The sequence below is a fragment of the Cherax quadricarinatus genome, chromosome 50 (assembly GCF_038502225.1).
Source record: "Cherax quadricarinatus isolate ZL_2023a chromosome 50, ASM3850222v1, whole genome shotgun sequence".
NCBI classification, from domain to species: Eukaryota; Metazoa; Arthropoda; class Malacostraca; order Decapoda; family Parastacidae; genus Cherax; species Cherax quadricarinatus.
Genome location: NC_091341.1, coordinates 26,172,637 through 26,196,131, shown reverse-complemented (window position 1 = coordinate 26,196,131; position 23,495 = coordinate 26,172,637). Strand labels below are relative to the sequence as shown.

Genomic DNA, 23,495 nt, shown 5'->3' with positions numbered 1-23,495 from the left:
TTACAGTGCAGAAGTATCTAAAGTGAGACTTGTGCAATGAGAGGATATGCGTTACAGGAAGGGGGCTCAAAATCAGATATACCAGTGTTATTAACTTTTCTTAGTAGTGAGGCAGGAGAACCAAGATCTAGAAGTCACACTCCCTTCCCTCCCCCTCCACGTAAACTCTGGTAGGTAATAGACACAGGCAGAAAAACACACAAGACCTTTAACTTCAAACAGATAATTAGAGTATAGAGAAAAAAGAATAAGAAACTGAAGATAAGCAGTTTTGATCCAAGTAAGGGGAGGATAGTTTCAACTTTCTGGATCCAGAGCCCTTCACCTGCATCAAGGTTTGAGGAATGCACATGAATGTTGATCAAGGTATGAAGTCAAGGTGTGTTAATCAGGTATGAAGTCACTCGTATGATAATATACTAATGATAAATTCAGCTCTTGAGTGGATAATTTTTTTTTTTCTTTTGCTTGGACTTTTAAACATAGTAATCCCAGGTCACCAAGAAAATAATATTTTTATTTGCATTTTTCATCTTATGACTGGAAAAGAAAAATTCTCTAAATTTCCCAACGAACCACGAAATTATTACAAGTCTAAATCACACACGAATTCCAAACATTTGCAAAAGCATTTTATTTAAAAAAAAAAAGAGACAAGAATCCGCAATGAAGTAATTTCACGAACGATTGTACTTACGCAGGTGGACGAGGCTCTCACAATCTCCCTTAACTACCAGCACGAGATGAATGGCTCACTGTATAGTGTCCGACTGCTGTTTTATAGGCGAGGCTCAGCTGGGCGGTGCAGGAGCCAGTAGGGTTGTGAGTACGTCACCAGCAAGTGAAGTTCTGATTGGTTATTTTACAGGTAGACCTCCGAGTGATGTTTGTACTACATGCAAACATACGCACGCGCACGCAGACACACACACACACACACACACACACACACACACACACACACACACACACACACACACGTAATGGAGGCAGGAACCATACAAAGCTTTAAGACGAGGTATGATAAAGCTCATGGAGCAGGGAAAGAGTGGACCCAGTAGCGAATAGTGAAGGGGCGGGGTCAGGAGTTGTGACTCGATTCCTGCAACCACAAATAGGTAATTACACACACACACACACACACGTAGTGGAGGCAGGAACCAAACATAGCTTTAAGACGAGGTGTGATAAAACTCACGAAGCAGGGAGAGAGAGGACCTAGTAGCAATCAGCGAAGAGGCGGGGCCAGGAGCTATGATTCGACCCCTGCAACCACAAATAGGTGAGTACAAATAGGTGAGTACACACACACACACACACACACCACGTATTCAACATCTGAGGGACACAATCATCGACTTTAAACATGTGTCTCTACAAAGATAGTTTTCTTGCATATCTCGTGTTCAAGATATTGTGAGTCTCCGCAAGAAAACACATTCCAGCATAAAATGTATACAACTTAAGCTTATAAATTCTGAAATCTGCAAACTTTTATAATACAAATACCTACACATAGTTTGGGTGACTAACAGTGCATTTAGAGATTATGAATAGTACACAGTATATAGTCTTCAGCATAACATCATACTTAGGTATTTTAAATGTTTTTTTTTAAGGTGTGGCTCTAACATGTTTTGGCATAATTCAAGTAAGTCTCCTTTTTTTAGTAAAAAAATGTATTGACACTGAATTTCTAGGAAAACGACAAACAGCTGAATTCATTTTAATACACATATCTATAGTAAAAGATATACACATACACGTATCTACAAGGAAAAGAAATAATGTACGAGGCAAAATAGATCTTTTACCCTTGATAAATATTTAATGACAAAAAGCAAACAAAATGTAACATTTGGCTGTCCCACATTCATGGTATGATGGTGAATATTATCATGTTGATAGGAAAAAATCTTGACTTCTGGTGCAGACGGTGAATAAAGTGTATATTCCAGCAATGTAAATAAATAAATTTCTTACGCTTTCAGCATGGAGTGATTGAAAGCAGCTCGCCATATTGGAGGAATATATTTTTTTTAAATGGAATTTTAAACCAGTTCCTCTGGATAAATTCAGCATTTGGCAGGTATGACTTGTTTACACAACGATTAAAGTGACAGGAAGAAGGTAAAATTCGTAGATTTTAAGTCCTGGAAGTCAGAGGAAAGATGAAGACGTAATTAAACAGATATAAAACTGCAAACGACATAACCCGGTTATGAAATAATGATCTTAGACTCGCCTAATTTAATTCGAGTCTATATGTTGCTTACCTATAATTTACAGAAACTGGCATCGAATTTGGATTTTTTTTCCAATGTAATTTTTATATTCTCAAGGATCCTGCATGTTTTTCAGTCATTTGACTATATTTTTAGTCTCATGGTCAGGTGATGCTGCAATGGGGGATACTGGATTAGGTTCAACCCCAGGAGACGAGTTTTTTACCCCAGCAGGTGAGGTTCTCCTCCAGCAAGCAAGGTTCTCCCCCAGCAGAGTGAGGAAAGCAACGCTGGAGCCAAGGAACACCACGTAGAACGCTCCCTGCATATGACGTATACCGAGTGCAATATTGCTCTGGTCGCCCTGCAGAATAACACGAAGTCTGTAGTCAACCTTCACCATAAATTTTCCATTGCATTTCCATAATTGTTTTAATTAGAGAGAATTAAGAAATGTTTAAATTACACACAGCAACATTCATAAATACTCTCCTCCTTATCAACGTAAAAAGTTGAAAAGATCAGACATACAGAGCTGTAAACGAATTTGTAAATAAGACAATTAAATTTATCTTTGATAGAAATACTGCTGAAGATTGAATAAAGCAATGACGAGGTAATATTTTATAATGGGGATTTAAGAATATATTTTTGAAACAAAATACTCTTAGAAGAGAAAAGAATGGCATATTTTTTTTTTTCAAAAAGGCACTTAGGTATTTTGTTTAACGTGTTAAAGTTACTTAAAATTAATATAAAATTGACGAGAGAATTCTGTTTCTATTATTAAATTAAAAATGGCGATACAGACAATTGCAGAGAGGAACTTCATTCAGACGTTTCGGCTGTGGAACAGGGTTTCTTCAGTCAATGAAAAAGATTGTTCCACAGACGATACGTCTCAATAAATTTCATCTCTGCAATTGTTTTTTCCGCCACTGGTTAGCTTCGTAAAGTTTCTCTCCATCCCATTTAAAAAACAAAGTTTGCTTGATGTAGGTCCCCGATGTCCTACATTGCTACTCAAGAAGACTATGAAATAATGTGAAAAATATACCGGTGATGTAGTTTTCAAATGATGTGATATATACGTATATACCAATGATTTAGTTCTCAGATGATGTGATATTTAAACCGGTGTTGTAGTTCTCAAATGATATGATATATATACCGATGGTGTAGTTATTAGAGCAGACTGCGAGTTCAGTGCTGCAGTCTTCCTGTTCTCCCTTACTCGTCTCTCTATCACGTCTTTAATCCAGTAACTTACGATTCCAGCGTCTTCAAGACGGGATACCAGCTGGTGAAATCGAGGATAGAATGGTGCGCCTTTCCTAAAAAATAACATTAAATATTAAAGAGATGTATAACCAATCCATGTAATATTGAATGTAGCAACTTGTGTTAAGTAAATTATTTAATATATATATATATATATATATATATATATATATATATATATATATATATATATATATATATATATATATATATACATCCTCTCTAAAGACGACTCACCTGAAGCCCCAGCCGAAGGCAGCCATTATAGAGAATGTTTTCTTGCTGACGAAGAAAGGAGTGTTGCCACGGGTGTCAGTGTATCGGGAAGCCACGATGATAGTCACGTAGTTCTCAAAATCAATTAAGGTGTAGCTGCCTGCTAGGACCTTCTGCAGCGCACTGTCTGCCACTTCTACCTGAAAACAAGGATTTTAAAGGTATTCACGTATGGTAATTATTAGCATTAAAGACGTATGTAATGGCGTAACGCCGGCAGGTATAAGAATGAAGACAGTACACAGAAGAATTTGCTATTGGGGTTTCGTTTCACTCAGGGTTGAGCTTCGTCAAATAATGGCTTGGTAAAGCACTACACAGAGTGATAAATAGTCCTGCTACTATCTTGTTCATATTGTGTATTTACACTTATGGCATTAAACATGTTTAAATGACAGCGGATACCGAGTTTGCAACCCGAGAAAAAACACAGAATATACTTGGTATTTATTGCTAACTATTTCTCACTACATAATTTCATGTGATACTGTGTCTTGTGACTTACTTAATTCTCTCATATCAATGCATGTACATACATTCATGAATATTAATTTTAAATTGCTCTAAATTCGAATTGAAATGCAATGCTAATTTGTTTATGTATATTTCCCGGGACTCACCTCCATATTTTTAAATATTTTTTTCACAACAGGGTCAGTATGCTTGGAAAAATAATCAAAAGGTACCCCTTTAAGCAGCCATGGTTCAGTAGCCCACTTCCAGTTGTGCTGCTTCACCAGGTCCTCCATGGTCTCTATGGGTCTGGTCTTTCCTTGTACAGTCATATGGGCGATCAGTGATGAACTATATCCCGTAGTGATGATCAGGCAGAACACTAGCCACCACCCGACTAACAGCTGTAGGCAGAGATAGTTATGAGGGGGTATTGGGCTTCCATGAACGGTAGTTACAGGAAAAATTTAACTTCTCTACACGTTATCATTTAAAGTAAATATAGAGCCTCAAGTTACTTGTTATGGATTTTTTTTTGTCCTTCCTGATACAGTTAAAAGGAGCACCAAGTAACATGTCTCTACTTTCAGGTATTTCTGCTCTGTTTTAATTTCTGTCACAGTGGAATGTACTGTACCTCTTCAGTTATATATAAGTTTACCACTCATTTCTTATATATATCATGTACAAAATAAATACACAAAATTATCAGAACATGAGAGGAATCAATATCAATTAATGAATGAGCCAAGATTAGAATAACATATTTAGCAAGGCTCTGGTTGAAAGGCATCTGTATGAACTCTGACGTGTAACTTACTCTTCCTGAATTATTGAAGAAGAGAGTTGTTGCTGGTGGCTTTCCCAGGAGTAATGCCAAGCCATACAAGAGGGTGGTAGCGAGGCTGACCTCCTGCCCATCGCCTGACCTCTTCCACGTTTTTTGCAGCAGCCACAGGATCACGCTCCACACCATTACACTCACTAGCATCGCCAGCCACAGCTCTCCTGATAAATGAGCTGAAGCTTCATAATCTTTAGAGAAATTCAAAATTTCATATTTATTCTTCCTAACACCTCGTTAATTTTAATTACTTAAAATATCTGAGTTAACAAAATGACAGTTTATCATATCTTCAGTACCTTGAAAAGGTCTTATTAACGACAGGTGTTGTGGCAGGAGAGATGGTTTAAGAGACGTCAGTGTCATCAGATCAGAAGGATACCCCCTGAGGTACTCCACGACCTTCAGACGCTCCGGTGAGGGACCAGCTATGGTACAGAAGTCTGTCTCTTCCCGCTGGAGCTGACCCATCATCCCCGTGAAGACGCCGTTCTCCTGCAGCCCCCACGATCGTTCAGGCTCCTCGCGAATTTCAAAGCTTTTTATTCAATAATGAAAATTGAAAAAACTAATAGATAATTCAGTGAATATATTAATTATTGCCTATAGAATGAAGTTAGATTTAAACATTTCTGGTTGGTTGGTTAGGGGGGTTTGAAGCTTAGCGCTTCTTTTTGATTATAATAATAATAATACACATGGGTCGGTAAAGCTGCATTTCACCTGTTCACCTCCAGCCAAGATTACTTTAATGCTCAAAATAGGAATCAAAATAAACTCTCAGCATACACTAAAACACATCTTTCGGTCTGTAAATTCTGTGTGATGTAAGTTTAATTTATAGAACTCCTTGCCAAACCATATTTCTTGTTTAATACATACTGAATATTGATTAAACAGTTAAATTCTATGACTCTTAAACAACTGCAGTACTTAATAATAGAAAGTCGTCAAGACACCGTGTATACCGTCATCCCTTATTTCTCTCTTGACTTAGGCAGGTGATATCCATACTTTGAAGTGTAAGGTGTTTCAAAAATATTTAAAATATTTAAGAGTTGTGTCAATGTGGCATCTCACGTTACATTTACTTATTTATATGGAATGTGTCTCTGATTATGATTAACTTTGTTCAAATGTTTTTATTTCATTATTTCTTAAAACTTATTTATTTTTAACAGGTATATTATTATTATTATTATTATTATTATTATTATTATTATTATTATTATTATGTGAAGCGTTAAATCGGTATTTGGAATTCACACAAAGCCGTGAGTGAGGATCGATCCTCCGTCTGCTGACCAGGAGGCAAATACATCCTACTGCTACTACTAAGAATTTTCTGTGCATCACAATTTTTTTTATCTGTTCCTATTAATACACATAAAAGCAAATTCCATTATAAAATTTTACTAATACAACAAAATTTAACAGATTTTCCTTACGTAAAATTAATTGCAGATGCAAAGGTGTAAATAAGCCTGGTGTCAACAGAGTCCCTGGGAATGATTATGCCCCCTGGCTCCTGAGTGGTCGTCTCGTAATCCATGTACGGGAAGTAAGGTACTGCTACAATACGAACTTTGTGACCCATCAAAGAACTCAGCTCATCTGTTGAGGAAATAATTGACCATTTTAACCTAATATAAAAGCAACTCCAGCGGTGAATATATATATATATGAAGGAATATAATTTTACCATAATTACAGTTTACCGATAGAAAGTGAAATTAAATTATATATGAACGTTCTATATTACGTAAGGATAAGGAACACCTGCAGAACAAGCTTATATTGGGATTGTGTATAGAAATGATTTGTTTTTCATGTCATACATAAGATACGAAATGCACGTATATACATAATTATAATCCTTTTAGGTTGAAGAACATACGTGTGTGCACAGTGCATCCTTTGTATGTCTTGATTAAGATCTTAATGTAAGGAAATAATACGCCAGTGGAAGCTGTGTTCTGATAACGTGTCCTCATATTTGTCAACAGTACGCTGTTAGGATCTAGATTTCAAATGTTTGATATAGAGGCGTTTATTCGGTAAACATTTAGAAATAATAGCTGTTTATTTACTGGATCCATAGAGCTAACTGTATTTTCAATTTCTATCCATGAAATTATGTAGCAATGCATAATATCAAGTGATAATTCAGATATATTTCATTTTACGAGGCCTTCAAGTAACCAAATGACTTCAACAAAGAATACATCCAAACCTTTAGCATTAAAGATATCCATTTGTGGGAAGAGTGATGTGTGGCCCTGATAGATTACAAGTTGAACGTCAGCCTCTCCATTGTTGCAGTACAGACACCGCCGGTACACCCACATTCTACCACACTTTGTTACTGTCAAGATGACATGTTTTCTGCATATATATATATATATATATATATATATAAATATATATATATATATAAATATATATATATATAAATATATATAAATATATATAAGTAGTCAAAAAAGCGGCTGGGCGGTGTATCCGGTTTTTAGGCATGCGGCTGGGCGGTGTATCCGGTTTTAGGGGGTGCGGCTGGGCGGTGTATCCGGTTTAGGGGGTGCGGCTGGGCGGTGTATCCGGTCTAGGACCAGCGGCTGGAGGGTCACCTTTTCACACCTAGGTGTTACTTCCGGTTTGACCATGACCTCGCCCTCGAGACTACCTCACCCTTGACCCCCCAACCAATACCCCCGCCCACGACCCCCCCCCCTTCGCGACCCCCCCTTCGCGACCCCCGCCGTCGCGCCGCGCGCCCGCCCGCGCCCTTCGCGACCCCCGCCCGCGCGCCCGCCCGCGCCCTTCGCGAGCCCCGCCCGCGCCTTCTGCTGCGCCTTCTGCAGCGTCGTCCGGATCGCCCCCGCGCCTCGAATTTTTTTTTCTTATGATCTCCTTGGATCAAGGTTTTTGGATTCCCCCCTACGGGGTTTCGAATTTTTTTTGAATTTCATTTTCTTGTGCTCTCCATCTCCTCAGATCAAGTTTTTAAGGTTCCCCCTCTCACTTTCACCCCCATCCCAAAATTTCTCGATATTACCAAGTTTTTGGATTCCCCCCTATGGGGGTTTCGAAAGTCTCCATCTCCTCAGATCAAATTTTTAAGGTTCCCCCTCCCACTTTCACCCCCCAATCCCAAAAATTTCTCGATAATACAAGTTTTGGATTCCCCCCTATGGGGGTTTCGAAATTCTTATGATCTCCTCGGATCCCCCCTCCCACTTTCACCCACACCCCAAAATTTCTCGAAATCAAAAGTCTCCATCTCCTCAGATCAAGTTTTTTGGATACCCCTCCTTTCACCCCCCATCCCCAAACAATTTCTCAATATTACCAAGTTTTTGGATCCCCCCCCCCTATGGGGGTTTCGAAATTCTTATGATCTCCTCGGATCAAATTTTTGAGGTTCCCCCTCCCCCCACTTTCACCCACCCCCCACCTCAAATTTTTCTCGATAATACAAGTTTTGGATTCCCCCCCTATGGGGGTTTCGAAATTCTTATGATCTCCTCGGATCCCCCTCCCACTTTCACCCCCACCCCAAAATTTCTCGAAATCAAAGTCTCCATCTCCTTGGATCAAATTTTTGGATTACCCCTCTCACTTTCACTCCCACCCCAAAATTTCTCGATAATACCAAGACTCCATCTCCTTGGATCAAGGTTTTTGGATTCCCCCCTCTGGGGGTAAGCATTCAAAATAGACTCCTCCTATGGGGGCATGCTTACTACAGGTCTAAACAAGTCAAATGACCTAAGAAGGGTGTTTACTCGGCGGTCAGTGACGTCACCCCACCTGTGTTTACTCGACGGTCAGTGACGTCACGCGATGACCCCCCACACGCACAGGCTGAATCTTGTCTACCCTTTTAGTTAATAATGGGACATCAGAAAGGCGCATTTTTTCGTTAATACCCACAATTTCTTTACAACACAAGTCTAGACATTTTTAACTATTTCATCTCAGGTCACTCCCCACGAAGTAACCTCCCCCCCACCCTCCAAACCCTCACACTCCAACCAACACCTCACAATTTTCACTCATAACTCCAATTTTTCTCGTTTTAACCCTTTTTGTTCATTAAAGTTAATAAGGGGACACAGTACATCAGAAAGTCACCACATCGCTTACATCCACTTTCGTTAAATTCACTACTCACAATTTTACATATTACGAAGTTAAAATACGCACTTTTACTTTGAACATCTTCAAAAACACTCTCATAAATCATTTGAATACTCACAAAAATACCTTTATACATTTCCAAACAACACTGAAATACTCCAAAAACATCATTCGAACACCCCCAAAATCACCTCTGAATACTCCCAGAACACCTTCATAAGTACTCTCATAATCATTTGTACACCTTCAAAAAACACCTTTGAATACTCACATAAACACCCTTGAACACCTTCAAAACACCCTTCAACACACTCAAAACACCTTTGAACACCTTTGAACATTTCCAAAACACTATTTGAGTACTCCCAAATAAGATTTGACATCTCTAATTTATCTGCACTTACACATTTCATTAAATTACAACTCATCCCCTCAGTCTCCAGACTAGGCATTTTCTCGTTTTACCCTTTTAGTTCATTAAAGTTATTAAGGGGACACAATACATCAGAAAAAAGTCACAAAAACTAACTCAAACACTTTACTTTGAACACCCCCAAAGTACTCTCATAATCATTTGAATACTCACATAAACACCCTTGAACACCTTCAAAACACCTTTGAATATCGTTTTAAACTAATTTCATCACAACCCACTTATATCATCTTTTTTCGGTAACTCTAATTCGACTACACTACCCTCATCAATTACCAACAAATTTTACTCGTTTTAACTAATGTCATCACTGTAACCAAGATTTTCACAAAAAAAAACTCTATGACACCTAACACACACGCACACACACACCCCACAACACCCACAATTTTTCTCGTTTTAACCCTTTTAGTTCATTAAAGTTAATAAGGGGACACAGTACATCAGAAAGTCACAACAACAACATCCACAACCCACAATTTTTTCTCGTTTTAGCTAATTTCATCAGAAAAAGTCCCAACAACAACCCACTTATAACATCTTTTTTCGGTATCTCTAGTTCGACAACAACACCCACATCCCACAACACCCACGAACATTTCCAAAACACTATTTGAGTACTCCCAATTACACCACTGATTACTACTAAAACACCACTGAATTCAATCAAAACACCCTTCAACACCTTCAAACACCCTTGAACACCTTCAAAACACTCTTGAACACCTTCAAAATCACCTTTGAACATTTCCAATCAACACTGAAACACTTCCAAAAAACACAATTTGAGTACTCCCAATTACACCACTAAATACTACTAAAACACCGCTGAATTCAATCAAAACACCCTTCAACACCTTCAAAACACCTTTGAACACCTTCAAAACACCTTTGACACCTTCAAAAACACCTTTGAACATTTCCAATCAACACTGAAACACTTCCAAAAAAACACAATTTGAGTACTCCCAATTACACCACTGAATACTACTAAAACACCGCTGAATTCAATCAAAACACCCTTCAACACCTTCAAAACACCTTTGAACACCTTTGAACACCTTCAAAAAAACAACATTTGAACACACTCAAAACACCTTTGAACACCTTTGAACATTTTCCAAACAACACTGAAACACTTCCAAAAACACCATTTGAGTACTCCCAAATACACCACTGAATACTAAAACAACACTGAATACACTCAAAACACCACCAAAATCACCATAAACTAAGATCAACACCCACATCCCACAACACCCACAACCCACAACACCCACAATTTTTTCTCGTTTTATCTAATTTCATCAGAAAGTCACAACACCCACACCCCCCATTTTTTTCTCGTTTTAACCCTTTTAGTTCATTAAAGTTAATAAGGGGACACACTACATCAGAAAAAGTCCCAACAACAACCCACTTATAACATTTTTTTTTCGGTATCTCTAGTTCGACAACAACACCCACAACACCCACATCCCACAACACCCATGAACATTTCCAAAACACTATTTGAGTACTCCCAATTACACCACTGATTACTACTAAAACACCGCTGAATTCAATCAAAACACCCTTCAACACCTTCAAACACCCTTGAACACCTTCAAAACACTCTTGAACACTTTTCAAAAACACCTTTGAACATTTCCAATCAACACTGAAACACTTCCAAAAACACCATTTGAGTACTCCCAATTACACCACTGATTACTACTAAAACACCGCTGAATTCAATCAAAACACCCTTCAACACCTTCAAACACCCTTGAACACACTCAAAACACCCTTCAACACCTTCAAAACACCTTTGAACACCTTCAAAACACCTTTGAACACATTCAAAACACTCTCATAATCATTTGAACACACTCAAAACACCTTTGAATAACCTCAAAACACCTTCGAACACCTTCAAAACACCCTTGAACACCCTTGATCACCTTCAAAAAAACAACATTTGAACACACTCAAAACACCTTTGAACACCTTTGAACATTTCCAAACAACACTGAAACACTTCCAAAAACACCATTTGAGTAGTCCCAAATACACCACTGAATACTAAAACACCACTGAATACACTCAAAACACCACCAAAATCACCATAAACTAAGATCAACACCCACATCCCACAACACCCACAACCCACAACACCCACAATTTTTTCTCGTTTTATCTAATTTCATCAGAAAGTCACAACACCCACACCCCCCATTTTTTTCTCGTTTTAACCCTTTTAGTTCATTAAAGTTAATAAGGGGCCACACTACATCAGAAAAAGTCACAAAAACAACCCACTTATAACGTCTTTTCGGTATCTCTAGTTCGACAACAACACCCACATCCCACATCACCCACATCCCACATCCCCCACACGCACACACAGACACACACACACACATCCCTAACCTAGCCTAACCTAACCTAACTTATCCTAACATAACCTAACCTAACCTAACCTAACCTAACCTAACCTAACTTATCCTAACCTAGCCTAACCTAACCTTACCTAAATTATCCTAACCTAACCTAACCTAGCCTAACCTAACCTAACTTAACCTAACCTAACCTAACCTAACCGAACCTACCCTAACCTAACCTTACCTAACATAACCTAGCCTAACCTAACCTAACCTAACTTAACCTAACCCAACCTAACCTAACCTAACCTAGCCTAACCTAACTTAACCTAACCTAACCTAACCTACCCTAACCTAACCTAACCTAACCTATCTTAACCTTACCTAACCTAACCTAGCCGAACCTATCCTAACCTAACCTAAAATATATTGGAACACTTCCAAAATACATTAGAGTACTCCAGAATTACTTTGAACGACTCCATTTTTGGATATTTCCAAATTAGTTTTGAAAACTTTATCGTAAAATCGAACATTATTTTCTTGTTGGTAAAACACACTCAATGGTAAAAATATTTACTCGATTTCCGAATAGAAGCACTGTCCTCGCTCTGAGAGACTCATTGTGGGTCACCCCAACACATGGTGTAATGCGCTTCACACCCAAGGTAGAACATAACACCTGCGTCAACTCAGGACAGACAGGCGCCATGTAATGCGGGTAACATCCAAGGTAGAAAATCATCTCTTTCCAGACCAACTGTCTATCCTAACCTAACCTAACCTAACCTAATTCCTAACCTAACCTAACCTCACCTAACCGAACCTAACCTAACTCCATCAATCACCTCTATCCTAACCTAACCTAACCTAACCTAACCCAACCTAACTCCATCAAACACCTCTATCCTAACCTAACCTAACCTATCCTAACCTAACCTAACTCCATCAAACACCTCGAATACTACCTAACTTAACCTAACCTAACCTTACCTAACCTACCGAACCTAACCTAACCTAACCTAACCTATCCTAACCTGTCCCAACCTAACCTAACCTAACCTATCCTAACCTAACCTAACCTAACCTAACCTAACTTATCCTAAGCTAACCTAACCTAACTTATCCTAACCTAACCTATCCTAACCTAACCTAAACACTGACTAACTTTGAACCAACTCTGAACACCACTGATCTTCTTCAAAAAATGCTCTGCACATCATTTGAACACCTTCAAAAAAAACACCATCAAACACCTCCGAATACTCCCAAAAAAACACTACTGATTACTACCAAATCACCACTGAATACTGCCAATCACCGTCAAAATCACCAGAAACTAAGTTTAACATCACCATCTAACATCCTTTTTATAGAAATCCCCTCAAATCACTATAACCAAGAACTCCCTCCCCATTTGGCGCATAAAAAAAAAAGCATGAACACAAACCTAATACGCAAACACTTAGTACATGATCACCATCAACTGAAAACATATCTTATACACACACATAATATAAGACAATCACCAACTACAATCACCCATGTTCACTTACCTCAAAATCACTAATATCACAGAAAACAATCATTTTTATAAACATTTCACACACACACACACACACACAAAAAAATCATATTTGACAATATCTAAGCGCACTCACCTCATTACCACCAACACACGATGTCTCACCTCACAGGACCGACGAGCTCACCTCCAGTGACGTCACACTCCCATTGTGTTACTTGGTGGTTGGTAACATCACACCTAACCCCCCTTGTTTCAACCTGTTGTACCCTACATTATCTAAGAACACTATATCCAAGACGATTACCAGATTTTATGATCCCCAACACCAAGATCACAGAAAACACACATTTTTATAATTATTCACACAAAAATCACGATCACCAATTCCATATCATGTTTACCGTCATCTATCAACACTAATCACCAAGATCACCAAAAAAAATCTAAGATCATGCATCTCAAAACTACTATGATCACTGAAAACACTTATTTTTTAAACATTCGCACAAAAATAAGACATACACAAAAATACCACAACACTTCCACCAACATCTATAACATAACATGAGCACTATAACATATCACTATCACAAAAAAAATAATACACAAACACCCACATATTATACATTTCAATTGGAAATTTAAGACATGAGACATACACACCAAATCTAAGACATTCACCTCCAACTAAGACATACACATCACCCCTAAAACTTCCTTCCTTATTCATTCCGTATATCTCCTAGAGCTGTTTTAACCCCCGACGGATCCCCCAAAGAAGGTGAGCCAGATTTAGTGGGGGCGGAGGGTCAGGGTTTCCCTCTGGTTTCACGTCGTGAGGGAAACCGTCGGGTTAAAACACCCTTAGGAGAATAAATGAAAAAGGGAAAAATTTTTTTGGGGTGATTTTATGTTCTTAGTTGGAGGTGAATGTCTTAGATTTGGTGTGTATGTCTCATGTCTTAAATTTCCAATTGAAATGTATAATATGTGGGTGTTTGTGTATTATTTTTTTTGTGATAGTGATATGTTATAGTGCTCATGTTATGTTATAGATGTTGGTGGAAGTGTTGTGGTATTTTTGTGTATGTCTTATTTTTGTGCGAATGTTTAAAAAATAAGTGTTTTCAGTGATCATAGTAGTTTTGAGATGCATGATCTTAGATTTTTTTTGGTGATCTTGGTGATTAGTGTTGATAGATGACGGTAAACATGATATGGAATTGGTGATCGTGATTTTTGTGTGAATAATTATAAAAATGTGTGTTTTCTGTGATCTTGGTGTTGGGGATCATAAAATCTGGTAATCGTCTTGGATATAGTGTTCTTAGATAATGTAGGGTACAACAGGTTGAAACAAGGGGGGTTAGGTGTGATGTTACCAACCACCAAGTAACACAATGGGAGTGTGACGTCACTGGAGGTGAGCTCGTCGGTCCTGTGAGGTGAGACATCGTGTGTTGGTGGTAGTGAGGTGAGTGCGCTTAGATATTGTCAAATATGATTTTTTTTTGTGTGTGTGTGTGTGTGTGAAATGTTTATAAAAATGATTGTTTTCTGTGATATTAGTGATTTTGAGGTAAGTGAACATGGGTGATTGTAGTTGGTGATTGTCTTATATTATGTGTGTGTATAAGATATGTTTTCAGTTGATGGTGATCATGTACTAAGTGTTTGCGTATTAGGTTTGTGTTCATGCTTTTTTTTTTATGCGCCAAATGGGGAGGGAGTTCTTGGTTATAGTGATTTGAGGGGATTTCTATAAAAAGGATGTTAGATGGTGATGTTAAACTTAGTTTCTGGTGATTTTGACGGTGATTGGCAGTATTCAGTGGTGATTTGGTAGTAATCAGTAGTGTTTTTTTGGGAGTATTCGGAGGTGTTTGATGGTGTTTTTTTTGAAGGTGTTCAAATGATGTGCAGAGCATTTTTTGAAGAAGATCAGTGGTGTTCAGAGTTGGTTCAAAGTTAGTCAGTGTTTAGGTTAGGTTAGGATAGGTTAGGTTAGGATAAGTTAGGTTAGGTTAGCTTAGGATAAGTTAGGTTAGGTTAGGTTAGGTTAGGTTAGGATAGGTTAGGTTAGGTTAGGTTGGGACAGGTTAGGATAGGTTAGGTTAGGTTAGGTTAGGTTCGGTAGGTTAGGTAAGGTTAGGTTAGGTTAAGTTAGGTAGTATTCGAGGTGTTTGATGGAGTTAGGTTAGGTTAGGATAGGTTAGGTTAGGTTAGGATAGAGGTGTTTGATGGAGTTAGGTTGGGTTGGGTTAGGTTAGGTTAGGTTAGGTTAGGATAGAGGTGATTGATGGAGTTAGGTTAGGTTCGGTTAGGTGAGGTTAGGTTAGGTTAGGAATTAGGTTAGGTTAGGTTAGGTTAGGATAGACAGTTGGTCTGGAAAGAGATGATTTTCTACCTTGGATGTTACCCGCATTACATGGCGCCTGTCTGTCCTGAGTTGACGAAGGTGTTATGTTCTACCTTGGGTTTGAAGCGCATTACACCATGTGTTGGGGTGACCCACAATGAGTCTCTCAGAGCGAGGACAGTGCTTCTATTCGGAAATCGAGTAAATATTTCTACCATTGAGTGTGTTTTACCAACAAGAAAATAATGTTCGATTTTACGATAAAGTTTTCAAAACTAATTTGGAAATATCCAAAAATGGAGTCGTTCAAAGTAATTCTGGAGTACTCTAATGTATTTTGGAAGTGTTCCAATATATTTTAGGTTAGGTTAGGATAGGTTCGGCTAGGTTAGGTTAGGTAAGGTTAAGATAGGTTAGGTTAGGTTAGGTTAGGGTAGGTTAGGTTAGGTTAGGTTAAGTTAGGTTAGGCTAGGTTAGGTTAGGTTAGGTTGGGTTAGGTTAAGTTAGGTTAGGTTAGGTTAGGTTAGGCTAGGTTATGTTAGGTAAGGTTAGGTTAGGGTAGGTTCGGTTAGGTTAGGTTAGGTTAGGTTAAGTTAGGTTAGGTTAGGCTAGGTTAGGTTAGGTTAGGATAATTTAGGTAAGGTTAGGTTAGGCTAGGTTAGGATAAGTTAGGTTAGGTTAGGTTAGGTTAGGTTAGGTTAGGTTATGTTAGGATAAGTTAGGTTAGGTTAGGCTAGGTTAGGGATGTGTGTGTGTGTGTCTGTGTGTGTGTGTGGGGGATGTGGGATGTGGGTGATGTGGGATGTGGGTGTTGTTGTCGAACTAGAGATACCGAAAAGACGTTATAAGTGGGTTGTTTTTGTGACTTTTTCTGATGTAGTGTGGCCCCTTATTAACTTTAATGAACTAAAAGGGTTAAAACGAGAAAAAAATGGGGGGGTGTGGGTGTTGTGACTTTCTGATGAAATTAGATAAAACGAGAAAAAATTGTGGGTGTTGTGGGTTGTGGGTGTTGTGGGATGTGGGTGTTGATCTTAGTTTATGGTGATTTTGGTGGTGTTTTGAGTGTATTCAGTGGTGTTTTAGTATTCAGTGGTGTATTTGGGAGTACTCAAATGGTGTTTTTGGAAGTGTTTCAGTGTTGTTTGGAAATGTTCAAAGGTGTTCAAAGGTGTTTTGAGTGTGTTCAAATGTTGTTTTTTTGAAGGTGATCAAGGGTGTTCAAGGGTGTTTTGAAGGTGTTCGAAGGTGTTTTGAGGTTATTCAAAGGTGTTTTGAGTGTGTTCAAATGATTATGAGAGTGTTTTGAATGTGTTCAAAGGTGTTTTGAAGGTGTTCAAAGGTGTTTTGAAGGTGTTGAAGGGTGTTTTGAGTGTGTTCAAGGGTGTTTGAAGGTGTTGAAGGGTGTTTTGATTGAATTCAGCGGTGTTTTAGTAGTAATCAGTGGTGTAATTGGGAGTACTCAAATGGTGTTTTTGGAAGTGTTTCAGTGTTGATTGGAAATGTTCAAAGGTGTTTTTGAAAAGTGTTCAAGAGTGTTTTGAAGGTGTTCAAGGGTGTTTGAAGGTGTTGAAGGGTGTTTTGATTGAATTCAGCGGTGTTTTAGTAGTAATCAGTGGTGTAATTGGGAGTACTCAAATAGTGTTTTGGAAATGTTCATGGGTGTTGTGGGATGTGGGTGTTGTGGGTGTTGTTGTCGAACTAGAGATACCGAAAAAAAAATGTTATAAGTGGGTTGTTGTTGGGACTTTTTCTGATGTAGTGTGTCCCCTTATTAACTTTAATGAACTAAAAGGGTTAAAACGAGAAAAAAATGGGGGGTGTGGGTGTTGTGACTTTCTGATGAAATTAGATAAAACGAGAAAAAATTGTGGGTGTTGTGGGTTGTGGGTGTTGTGGGATGTGGGTGTTGATCTTAGTTTATGGTGATTTTGGTGGTGTTTTGAGTGTATTCAGTGTTGTTTTAGTATTCAGTGGTGTATTTGGGAGTACTCAAATGGTGTTTTTGGAAGTGTTTCAGTGTTGTTTGGAAAATGTTCAAAGGTGTTCAAAGGTGTTTTGAGTGTGTTCAAATGTTGTTTTTTTGAAGGTGTTCAAAGGTGTTCAAAGGTGTTTTGAAGGTGTTGAAGGGTGTTTTGATTGAATTCAGCGGTGTTTTAGTAGTATTCAGTGGTGTAATTGGGAGTACTCAAATTGTGTTTTTTTTGGAAGTGTTTCAGTGTTGATTGGAAATGTTCAAAGGTGTTTTTGAAGGTGTCAAAGGTGTTTTGAAGGTGTTCAAAGGTGTTTTGAAGGTGTTGAAGGGTGTTTTGATTGAATTCAGCGGTGTTTTAGTAGTATTTAGTGGTGTAATTGGGAGTACTCAAATTGTGTTTTTTGGAAGTGTTTCAGTGTTGATTGGAAATGTTCAAAGGTGATTTTGAAGGTGTTCAAGAGTGTTTTGAAGGTGTTCAAGGGTGTTTGAAGGTGTTGAAGGGTGTTTTGATTGAATTCAGTGGTGTTTTAGTAGTAATCAGTGGTGTAATTGGGAGTACTCAAATAGTGTTTTGGAAATGTTCGTGGGTGTTGTGGGATGTGGGTGTTGTTGTCGAACTAGAGATACCGAAAAAAGATGTTATAAGTGGGTTGTTGTTGGGACTTTTTCTGATGAAATTAGCTAAAACGAGAAAAAATTGTGGGTTGTGGATGTTGTTGTTGTGACTTTCTGATGTACTGTGTCCCCTTATTAACTTTAATGAACTAAAAGGGTTAAAACGAGAAAAATTGTGGGTGTTGTGGGGTGTGTGTGTGCGTGTGTGTTAGGTGTCATAGAGTTTTTTTTTTGTGAAAATCTTGGTTACAGTGATGACATTAGTTAAAACGAGTAAAATTTGTTGGTAATTGATGAGGGTAGTGTAGTCGAATTAGAGTTACCGAAAAAAGATGATATAAGTGGGTTGTGATGAAATTAGTTTAAAACGATATTCAAAGGTGTTTTGAAGGTGTTCAAGGGTGTTTATGTGAGTATTCAAATGATTATGAGAGTACTTTGGGGGTGTTCAAAGTAAAGTGTTTGAGTTAGTTTTTGTGACTTTTTTCTGATGTATTGTGTCCCCTTAATAACTTTAATGAACTAAAAGGGTAAAAACGAGAAAATGCCTAGTCTGGAGACTGAGGGGATGAGTTGTAATTTAATGAAATGTGTAAGTGCAGATAAATTAGAGATGTCAAATCTTATTTGGGAGTACTCAAATAGTGTTTTGGAAATGTTCAAAGGTGTTCAAAGGTGTTTTGAGTGTGTTGAAGGGTGTTTTGAAGGTGTTCAAGGGTGTTTATGTGAGTATTCAAAGGTGTTTTTTGAAGGTGTACAAATGATTATGAGAGTACTTATGAAGGTGTTCTGGGAGTATTCAGAGGTGATTTGGGGGTGTTCGAATGATGTTTTTGGAGTATTTCAGTGTTGTTTGGAAATGTATAAAGGTATTTTTGTGAGTATTCAAATGATTTATGAGAGTGTTTTTGAAGATGTTCAAAGTAAAAGTGCGTATTTTAACTTCGTAATATGTAAAATTGTGAGTAGTGAATTTAACGAAAGTGGATGTAAGCGATGTGGTGACTTTCTGATGTACTGTGTCCCCTTATTAACTTTAATGAACAAAAAGGGTTAAAACGAGAAAAATTGGAGTTATGAGTGAAAATTGTGAGGTGTTGGTTGGAGTGTGAGGGTTTGGGAGGGTGGGGGGGGAGGTTACTTCGTGGGGAGTGACCTGAGATGAAATAGTTAAAAATGTCTAGACTTGTGTTGTAAAGAAATTGTGGGTATTAACGAAAAAATGCGCCTTTCTGATGTCCCATTATTAACTAAAAGGGTAGACAAGATTCAGCCTGTGCGTGTGGGGGGTCATCGCGTGACGTCACTGACCGTCGAGTAAACACAGGTGGGGTGACGTCACTGACCGCCGAGTAAACACCCTTCTTAGGTCATTTGACTTGTTTAGACCTGTAGTAAGCATGCCCCCATAGGAGGAGTCTATTTTGAATGCTTACCCCCAGAGGGGGGAATCCAAAAACCTTGATCCAAGGAGATGGAGTCTTGGTATTATCGAGAAATTTTGGGGTGGGAGTGAAAGTGAGAGGGGTAATCCAAAAATTTGATCCAAGGAGATGGAGACTTTGATTTCGAGAAATTTTGGGGTGGGGGTGAAAGTGGGAGGGGGATCCGAGGAGATCATAAGAATTTCGAAACCCCCATAGGGGGGGAATCCAAAACTTGTATTATCGAGAAAAATTTGAGGTGGGGGGTGGGTGAAAGTGGGGGGAGGGGGAACCTCAAAAATTTGATCCGAGGAGATCATAAGAATTTCGAAACCCCCATAGGGGGGGGGATCCAAAAACTTGGTAATATTGAGAAATTGTTTGGGGATGGGGGGTGAAAGGAGGGGTATCCAAAAAACTTGATCTGAGGAGATGGAGACTTTTGATTTCGAGAAATTTTGGGGTGTGGGTGAAAGTGGGAGGGGGGATCCGAGGAGATCATAAGAATTTCGAAACCCCCATAGGGGGGGAATCCAAAACTTGTATTATCGAGAAATTTTTGGGATTGGGGGGTGAAAGTGGGAGGGGGAACCTTAAAAATTTGATCTGAGGAGATGGAGACTTTCGAAACCCCCATAGGGGGGAATCCAAAAACTTGGTAATATCGAGAAATTTTGGGATGGGGGTGAAAGTGAGAGGGGGAACCTTAAAAACTTGATCTGAGGAGATGGAGAGCACAAGAAAATGAAATTCAAAAAAAATTCGAAACCCCGTAGGGGGGAATCCAAAAACCTTGATCCAAGGAGATCATAAGAAAAAAAAATTCGAGGCGCGGGGGCGATCCGGACGACGCTGCAGAAGGCGCAGCAGAAGGCGCGGGCGGGGCTCGCGAAGGGCGCGGGCGGGCGCGCGGGCGGGGGTCGCGAAGGGCGCGGGCAGGCGCGCGGGCGGGCGCGCGGCGCGACGGGGGGGGTCGCGGGGGGGGGGGGTCGTGGCGGGGGTATTGGTTGGGGGGTCAAGGGTGAGGTAGTCTCGAGGGCGAGGTCATGGTCAAACCGGAAGTAACACCTAGGTGTGAAAAGGTGACCCTCCAGCCGCTGGTCCTAGACCGGATACACCGCCCAGCCGCACCCCCTAAACCGGATACACCGCCCAGCCGCACCCCCTAAAACCGGATACACCGCCCAGCCGCATGCCTAAAAACCGGATACACCCCCCAGCCGCTTTTTTGACTACTTATATATATATATATATATATATATATATATATATATATATATATATATATATATATATATATATATATATATATATATATATATATATATATACAGAAAACGATCGCGGTCAGCAGGATTCGAACTCGATCCATTTATATGTGGAATCTAACGTAATCAGAACCTGAAGTAGAATGAAAAAAATGGAGATATAAGTGTACAGACCATCATGCCTGTGGAAGTTCCCAGGGTGAAAGTGGCTGTGTAGTAATGAGTGATGGAGAGCCAGGTAGACAGCGTGGACAGTATTACGGAGACTGTGATGAAGGAGCGCATCCTGCACTCCTGCTCTCCCTCCAACAACCACAACACGAGTATGTGATAACTTCCACAGTCCTGCTGCCTCTGCCAGCCTGTTAGGAATTATTTTATATAAAATTTGCGTATAAACTATTTCAATAAACCGTCTCGTTTTTGTCTCAGTGCAAAACAAAGACAATTATCAAAATGAACAGCATCTCATCGAGTATGTTCACATCTACATGTGGCGGCTTGTCGAATCCACTCCTAGCCTCGTGGGCCCTATTGTACCTCTCAAAACTATGTATGGCGTCTGCCTCCATTACTTCTTCATCGAGGTAATTCCACTTCCCGACCACTTTTGAGTTTGAAGAAATACTTCCTGACATACCTGTGGCTCATGTGTGTCTTTAGCGTCCAAACAAAGAGACATATTGGCTTTATACTGGCGCTGCGTACTCTAAAATGGACTTGATATATGTCTAACATTCTTCTTACTTCTATAAAAATAGGCCTCCTAGGCTAATAGTTTGCACATTCATATCTGGCTAACTATAGTTAGGAACTTCATGATAATATTATTTTCACATTATGATACATTTTTTCATACATATTACTTATTTTAAATGTCTTTCAACTCACTTCACTGACGTATATGTTAAACAGGTATATTTTTATTTTGCTTATAAATAAAAAAGAAGGAAAGGACAATAGGAAATGCCTTCTAAAACTGTCTTATGGAAGTATAACCGACACGTAGGCAAGATATGGCGGACGGTTTTGAGAATTATTATCCGGCTTGGCTATTATGTAAACCACTTATTTTACTCGAAATAACATATGCGCGAATGAATTATGTTCCTGTAAAAGTTTTAAGTCAGCTTGATTAGTTCACGAGGAATAACTAAGGCCTCATCATGCTTACGCTATTGCTGGGAGGTAAATCAAGGTCTGGTATAATACCAACCACTCCTCTGGTATTATACCAGACTGGGGCACAACTGCAAGCATTCCAGAGGGTTTATTTGCTTGTAAGTTCGTCCATTAAATTTAATCAATATATTTGGAAAAATGTAGTAATTTTTCTCCATGATGATCTGTAAACATTACCGGAGGGCAGAGGCACTACTGTTGGTTTTAGTGAGGTCGAGGATGAGTCCCAGGCAGGTAGTTCTAGTGTCACCCCACAGCCCCTGGAGGAGGTAGTGCTGAGCCAGCTGGTCCTTGGAAAACATTAAGCCTGTCTCCACCATTACAAAAGGCTTCAAGCCTTCACGCAGCCATCTATATGTAAGTAAAAATACATTATTTTTAAAGGTATAGTGAATTGATTTAAATGGTAACCTCTCACCCTACTTCTACTACCAGGATACTTTCGTTAGAATACCTGCTGAAAATGATGAAGATACCTGAGGATACTGAGGGTAATGAGTGAGTGGGGTGTTGTGGTGATGAGCACCAGGTGACAGCTGGTGAAAGGGTGCTTCAGCACTTGACCCAATATGACGCCCACATCAACGTCCACCTGCAGTACGGTTCCACCTACTTCCTGATTAGCTACGACCGTAGTGAACGCTGACGCGATAACCATTAACACTAATTGGTAAATCAGTGTGTTCATGTTTTCCTGAGACAAGAAAGAATATGATATATATATATATATATATATATATATATATATATATATATATATATATATATATATAAATATATATATATATATATATATATATATATATATATATATATATATATATATATATATATATATATATATATATATATATATATATATATAGTGCCGAATATGTAATTGTGATTTTTGGCTTAAATAGCAACGCTCTTCTTGCCGAATAAGGCAAACGAAAATTTGTGTATACAATAATTTCGCAAAAATCATTCTGAACCTAAAGAAAAAAAATATATTTCATAATTTATTATTAAATAATTGTAAACTTATCTAAAATATATTTAGTTGGATTAGGATAAATTAAATTGCGCTTGTTACAATAAGGTTAGGTAAGTTTTCTAAGGTTCTTTTGGTACAAAGTTATTAATTTTT

The 23,495-nt window shown here is 38.7% G+C and overlaps 1 protein-coding gene across 1 annotated transcript; it reads right to left on the bottom strand.

The window, feature by feature from the left end:
• Positions 1–1,821: 1,821 nt before the first annotated feature.
• Positions 1,822–22,645, bottom strand: LOC128695286 (glutamate receptor ionotropic, delta-1-like). Its single transcript, XM_070095600.1, has 10 exons — positions 22,544–22,645; positions 21,359–21,546; positions 7,313–7,444; positions 6,528–6,693; positions 5,379–5,617; positions 5,056–5,243; positions 4,403–4,639; positions 3,744–3,922; positions 3,397–3,559; positions 1,822–2,589 (listed from the first exon to the last, which is right to left on the bottom strand). Exons 3-10 carry the CDS (start codon positions 7,425–7,427, stop codon positions 2,362–2,364), a joined length of 1,515 nt encoding a protein of 504 aa, XP_069951701.1. The 5' UTR covers positions 7,428–7,444; positions 21,359–21,546; positions 22,544–22,645; the 3' UTR covers positions 1,822–2,361.
• Between the last annotated feature and the right edge of the window lie 850 nt (positions 22,646–23,495).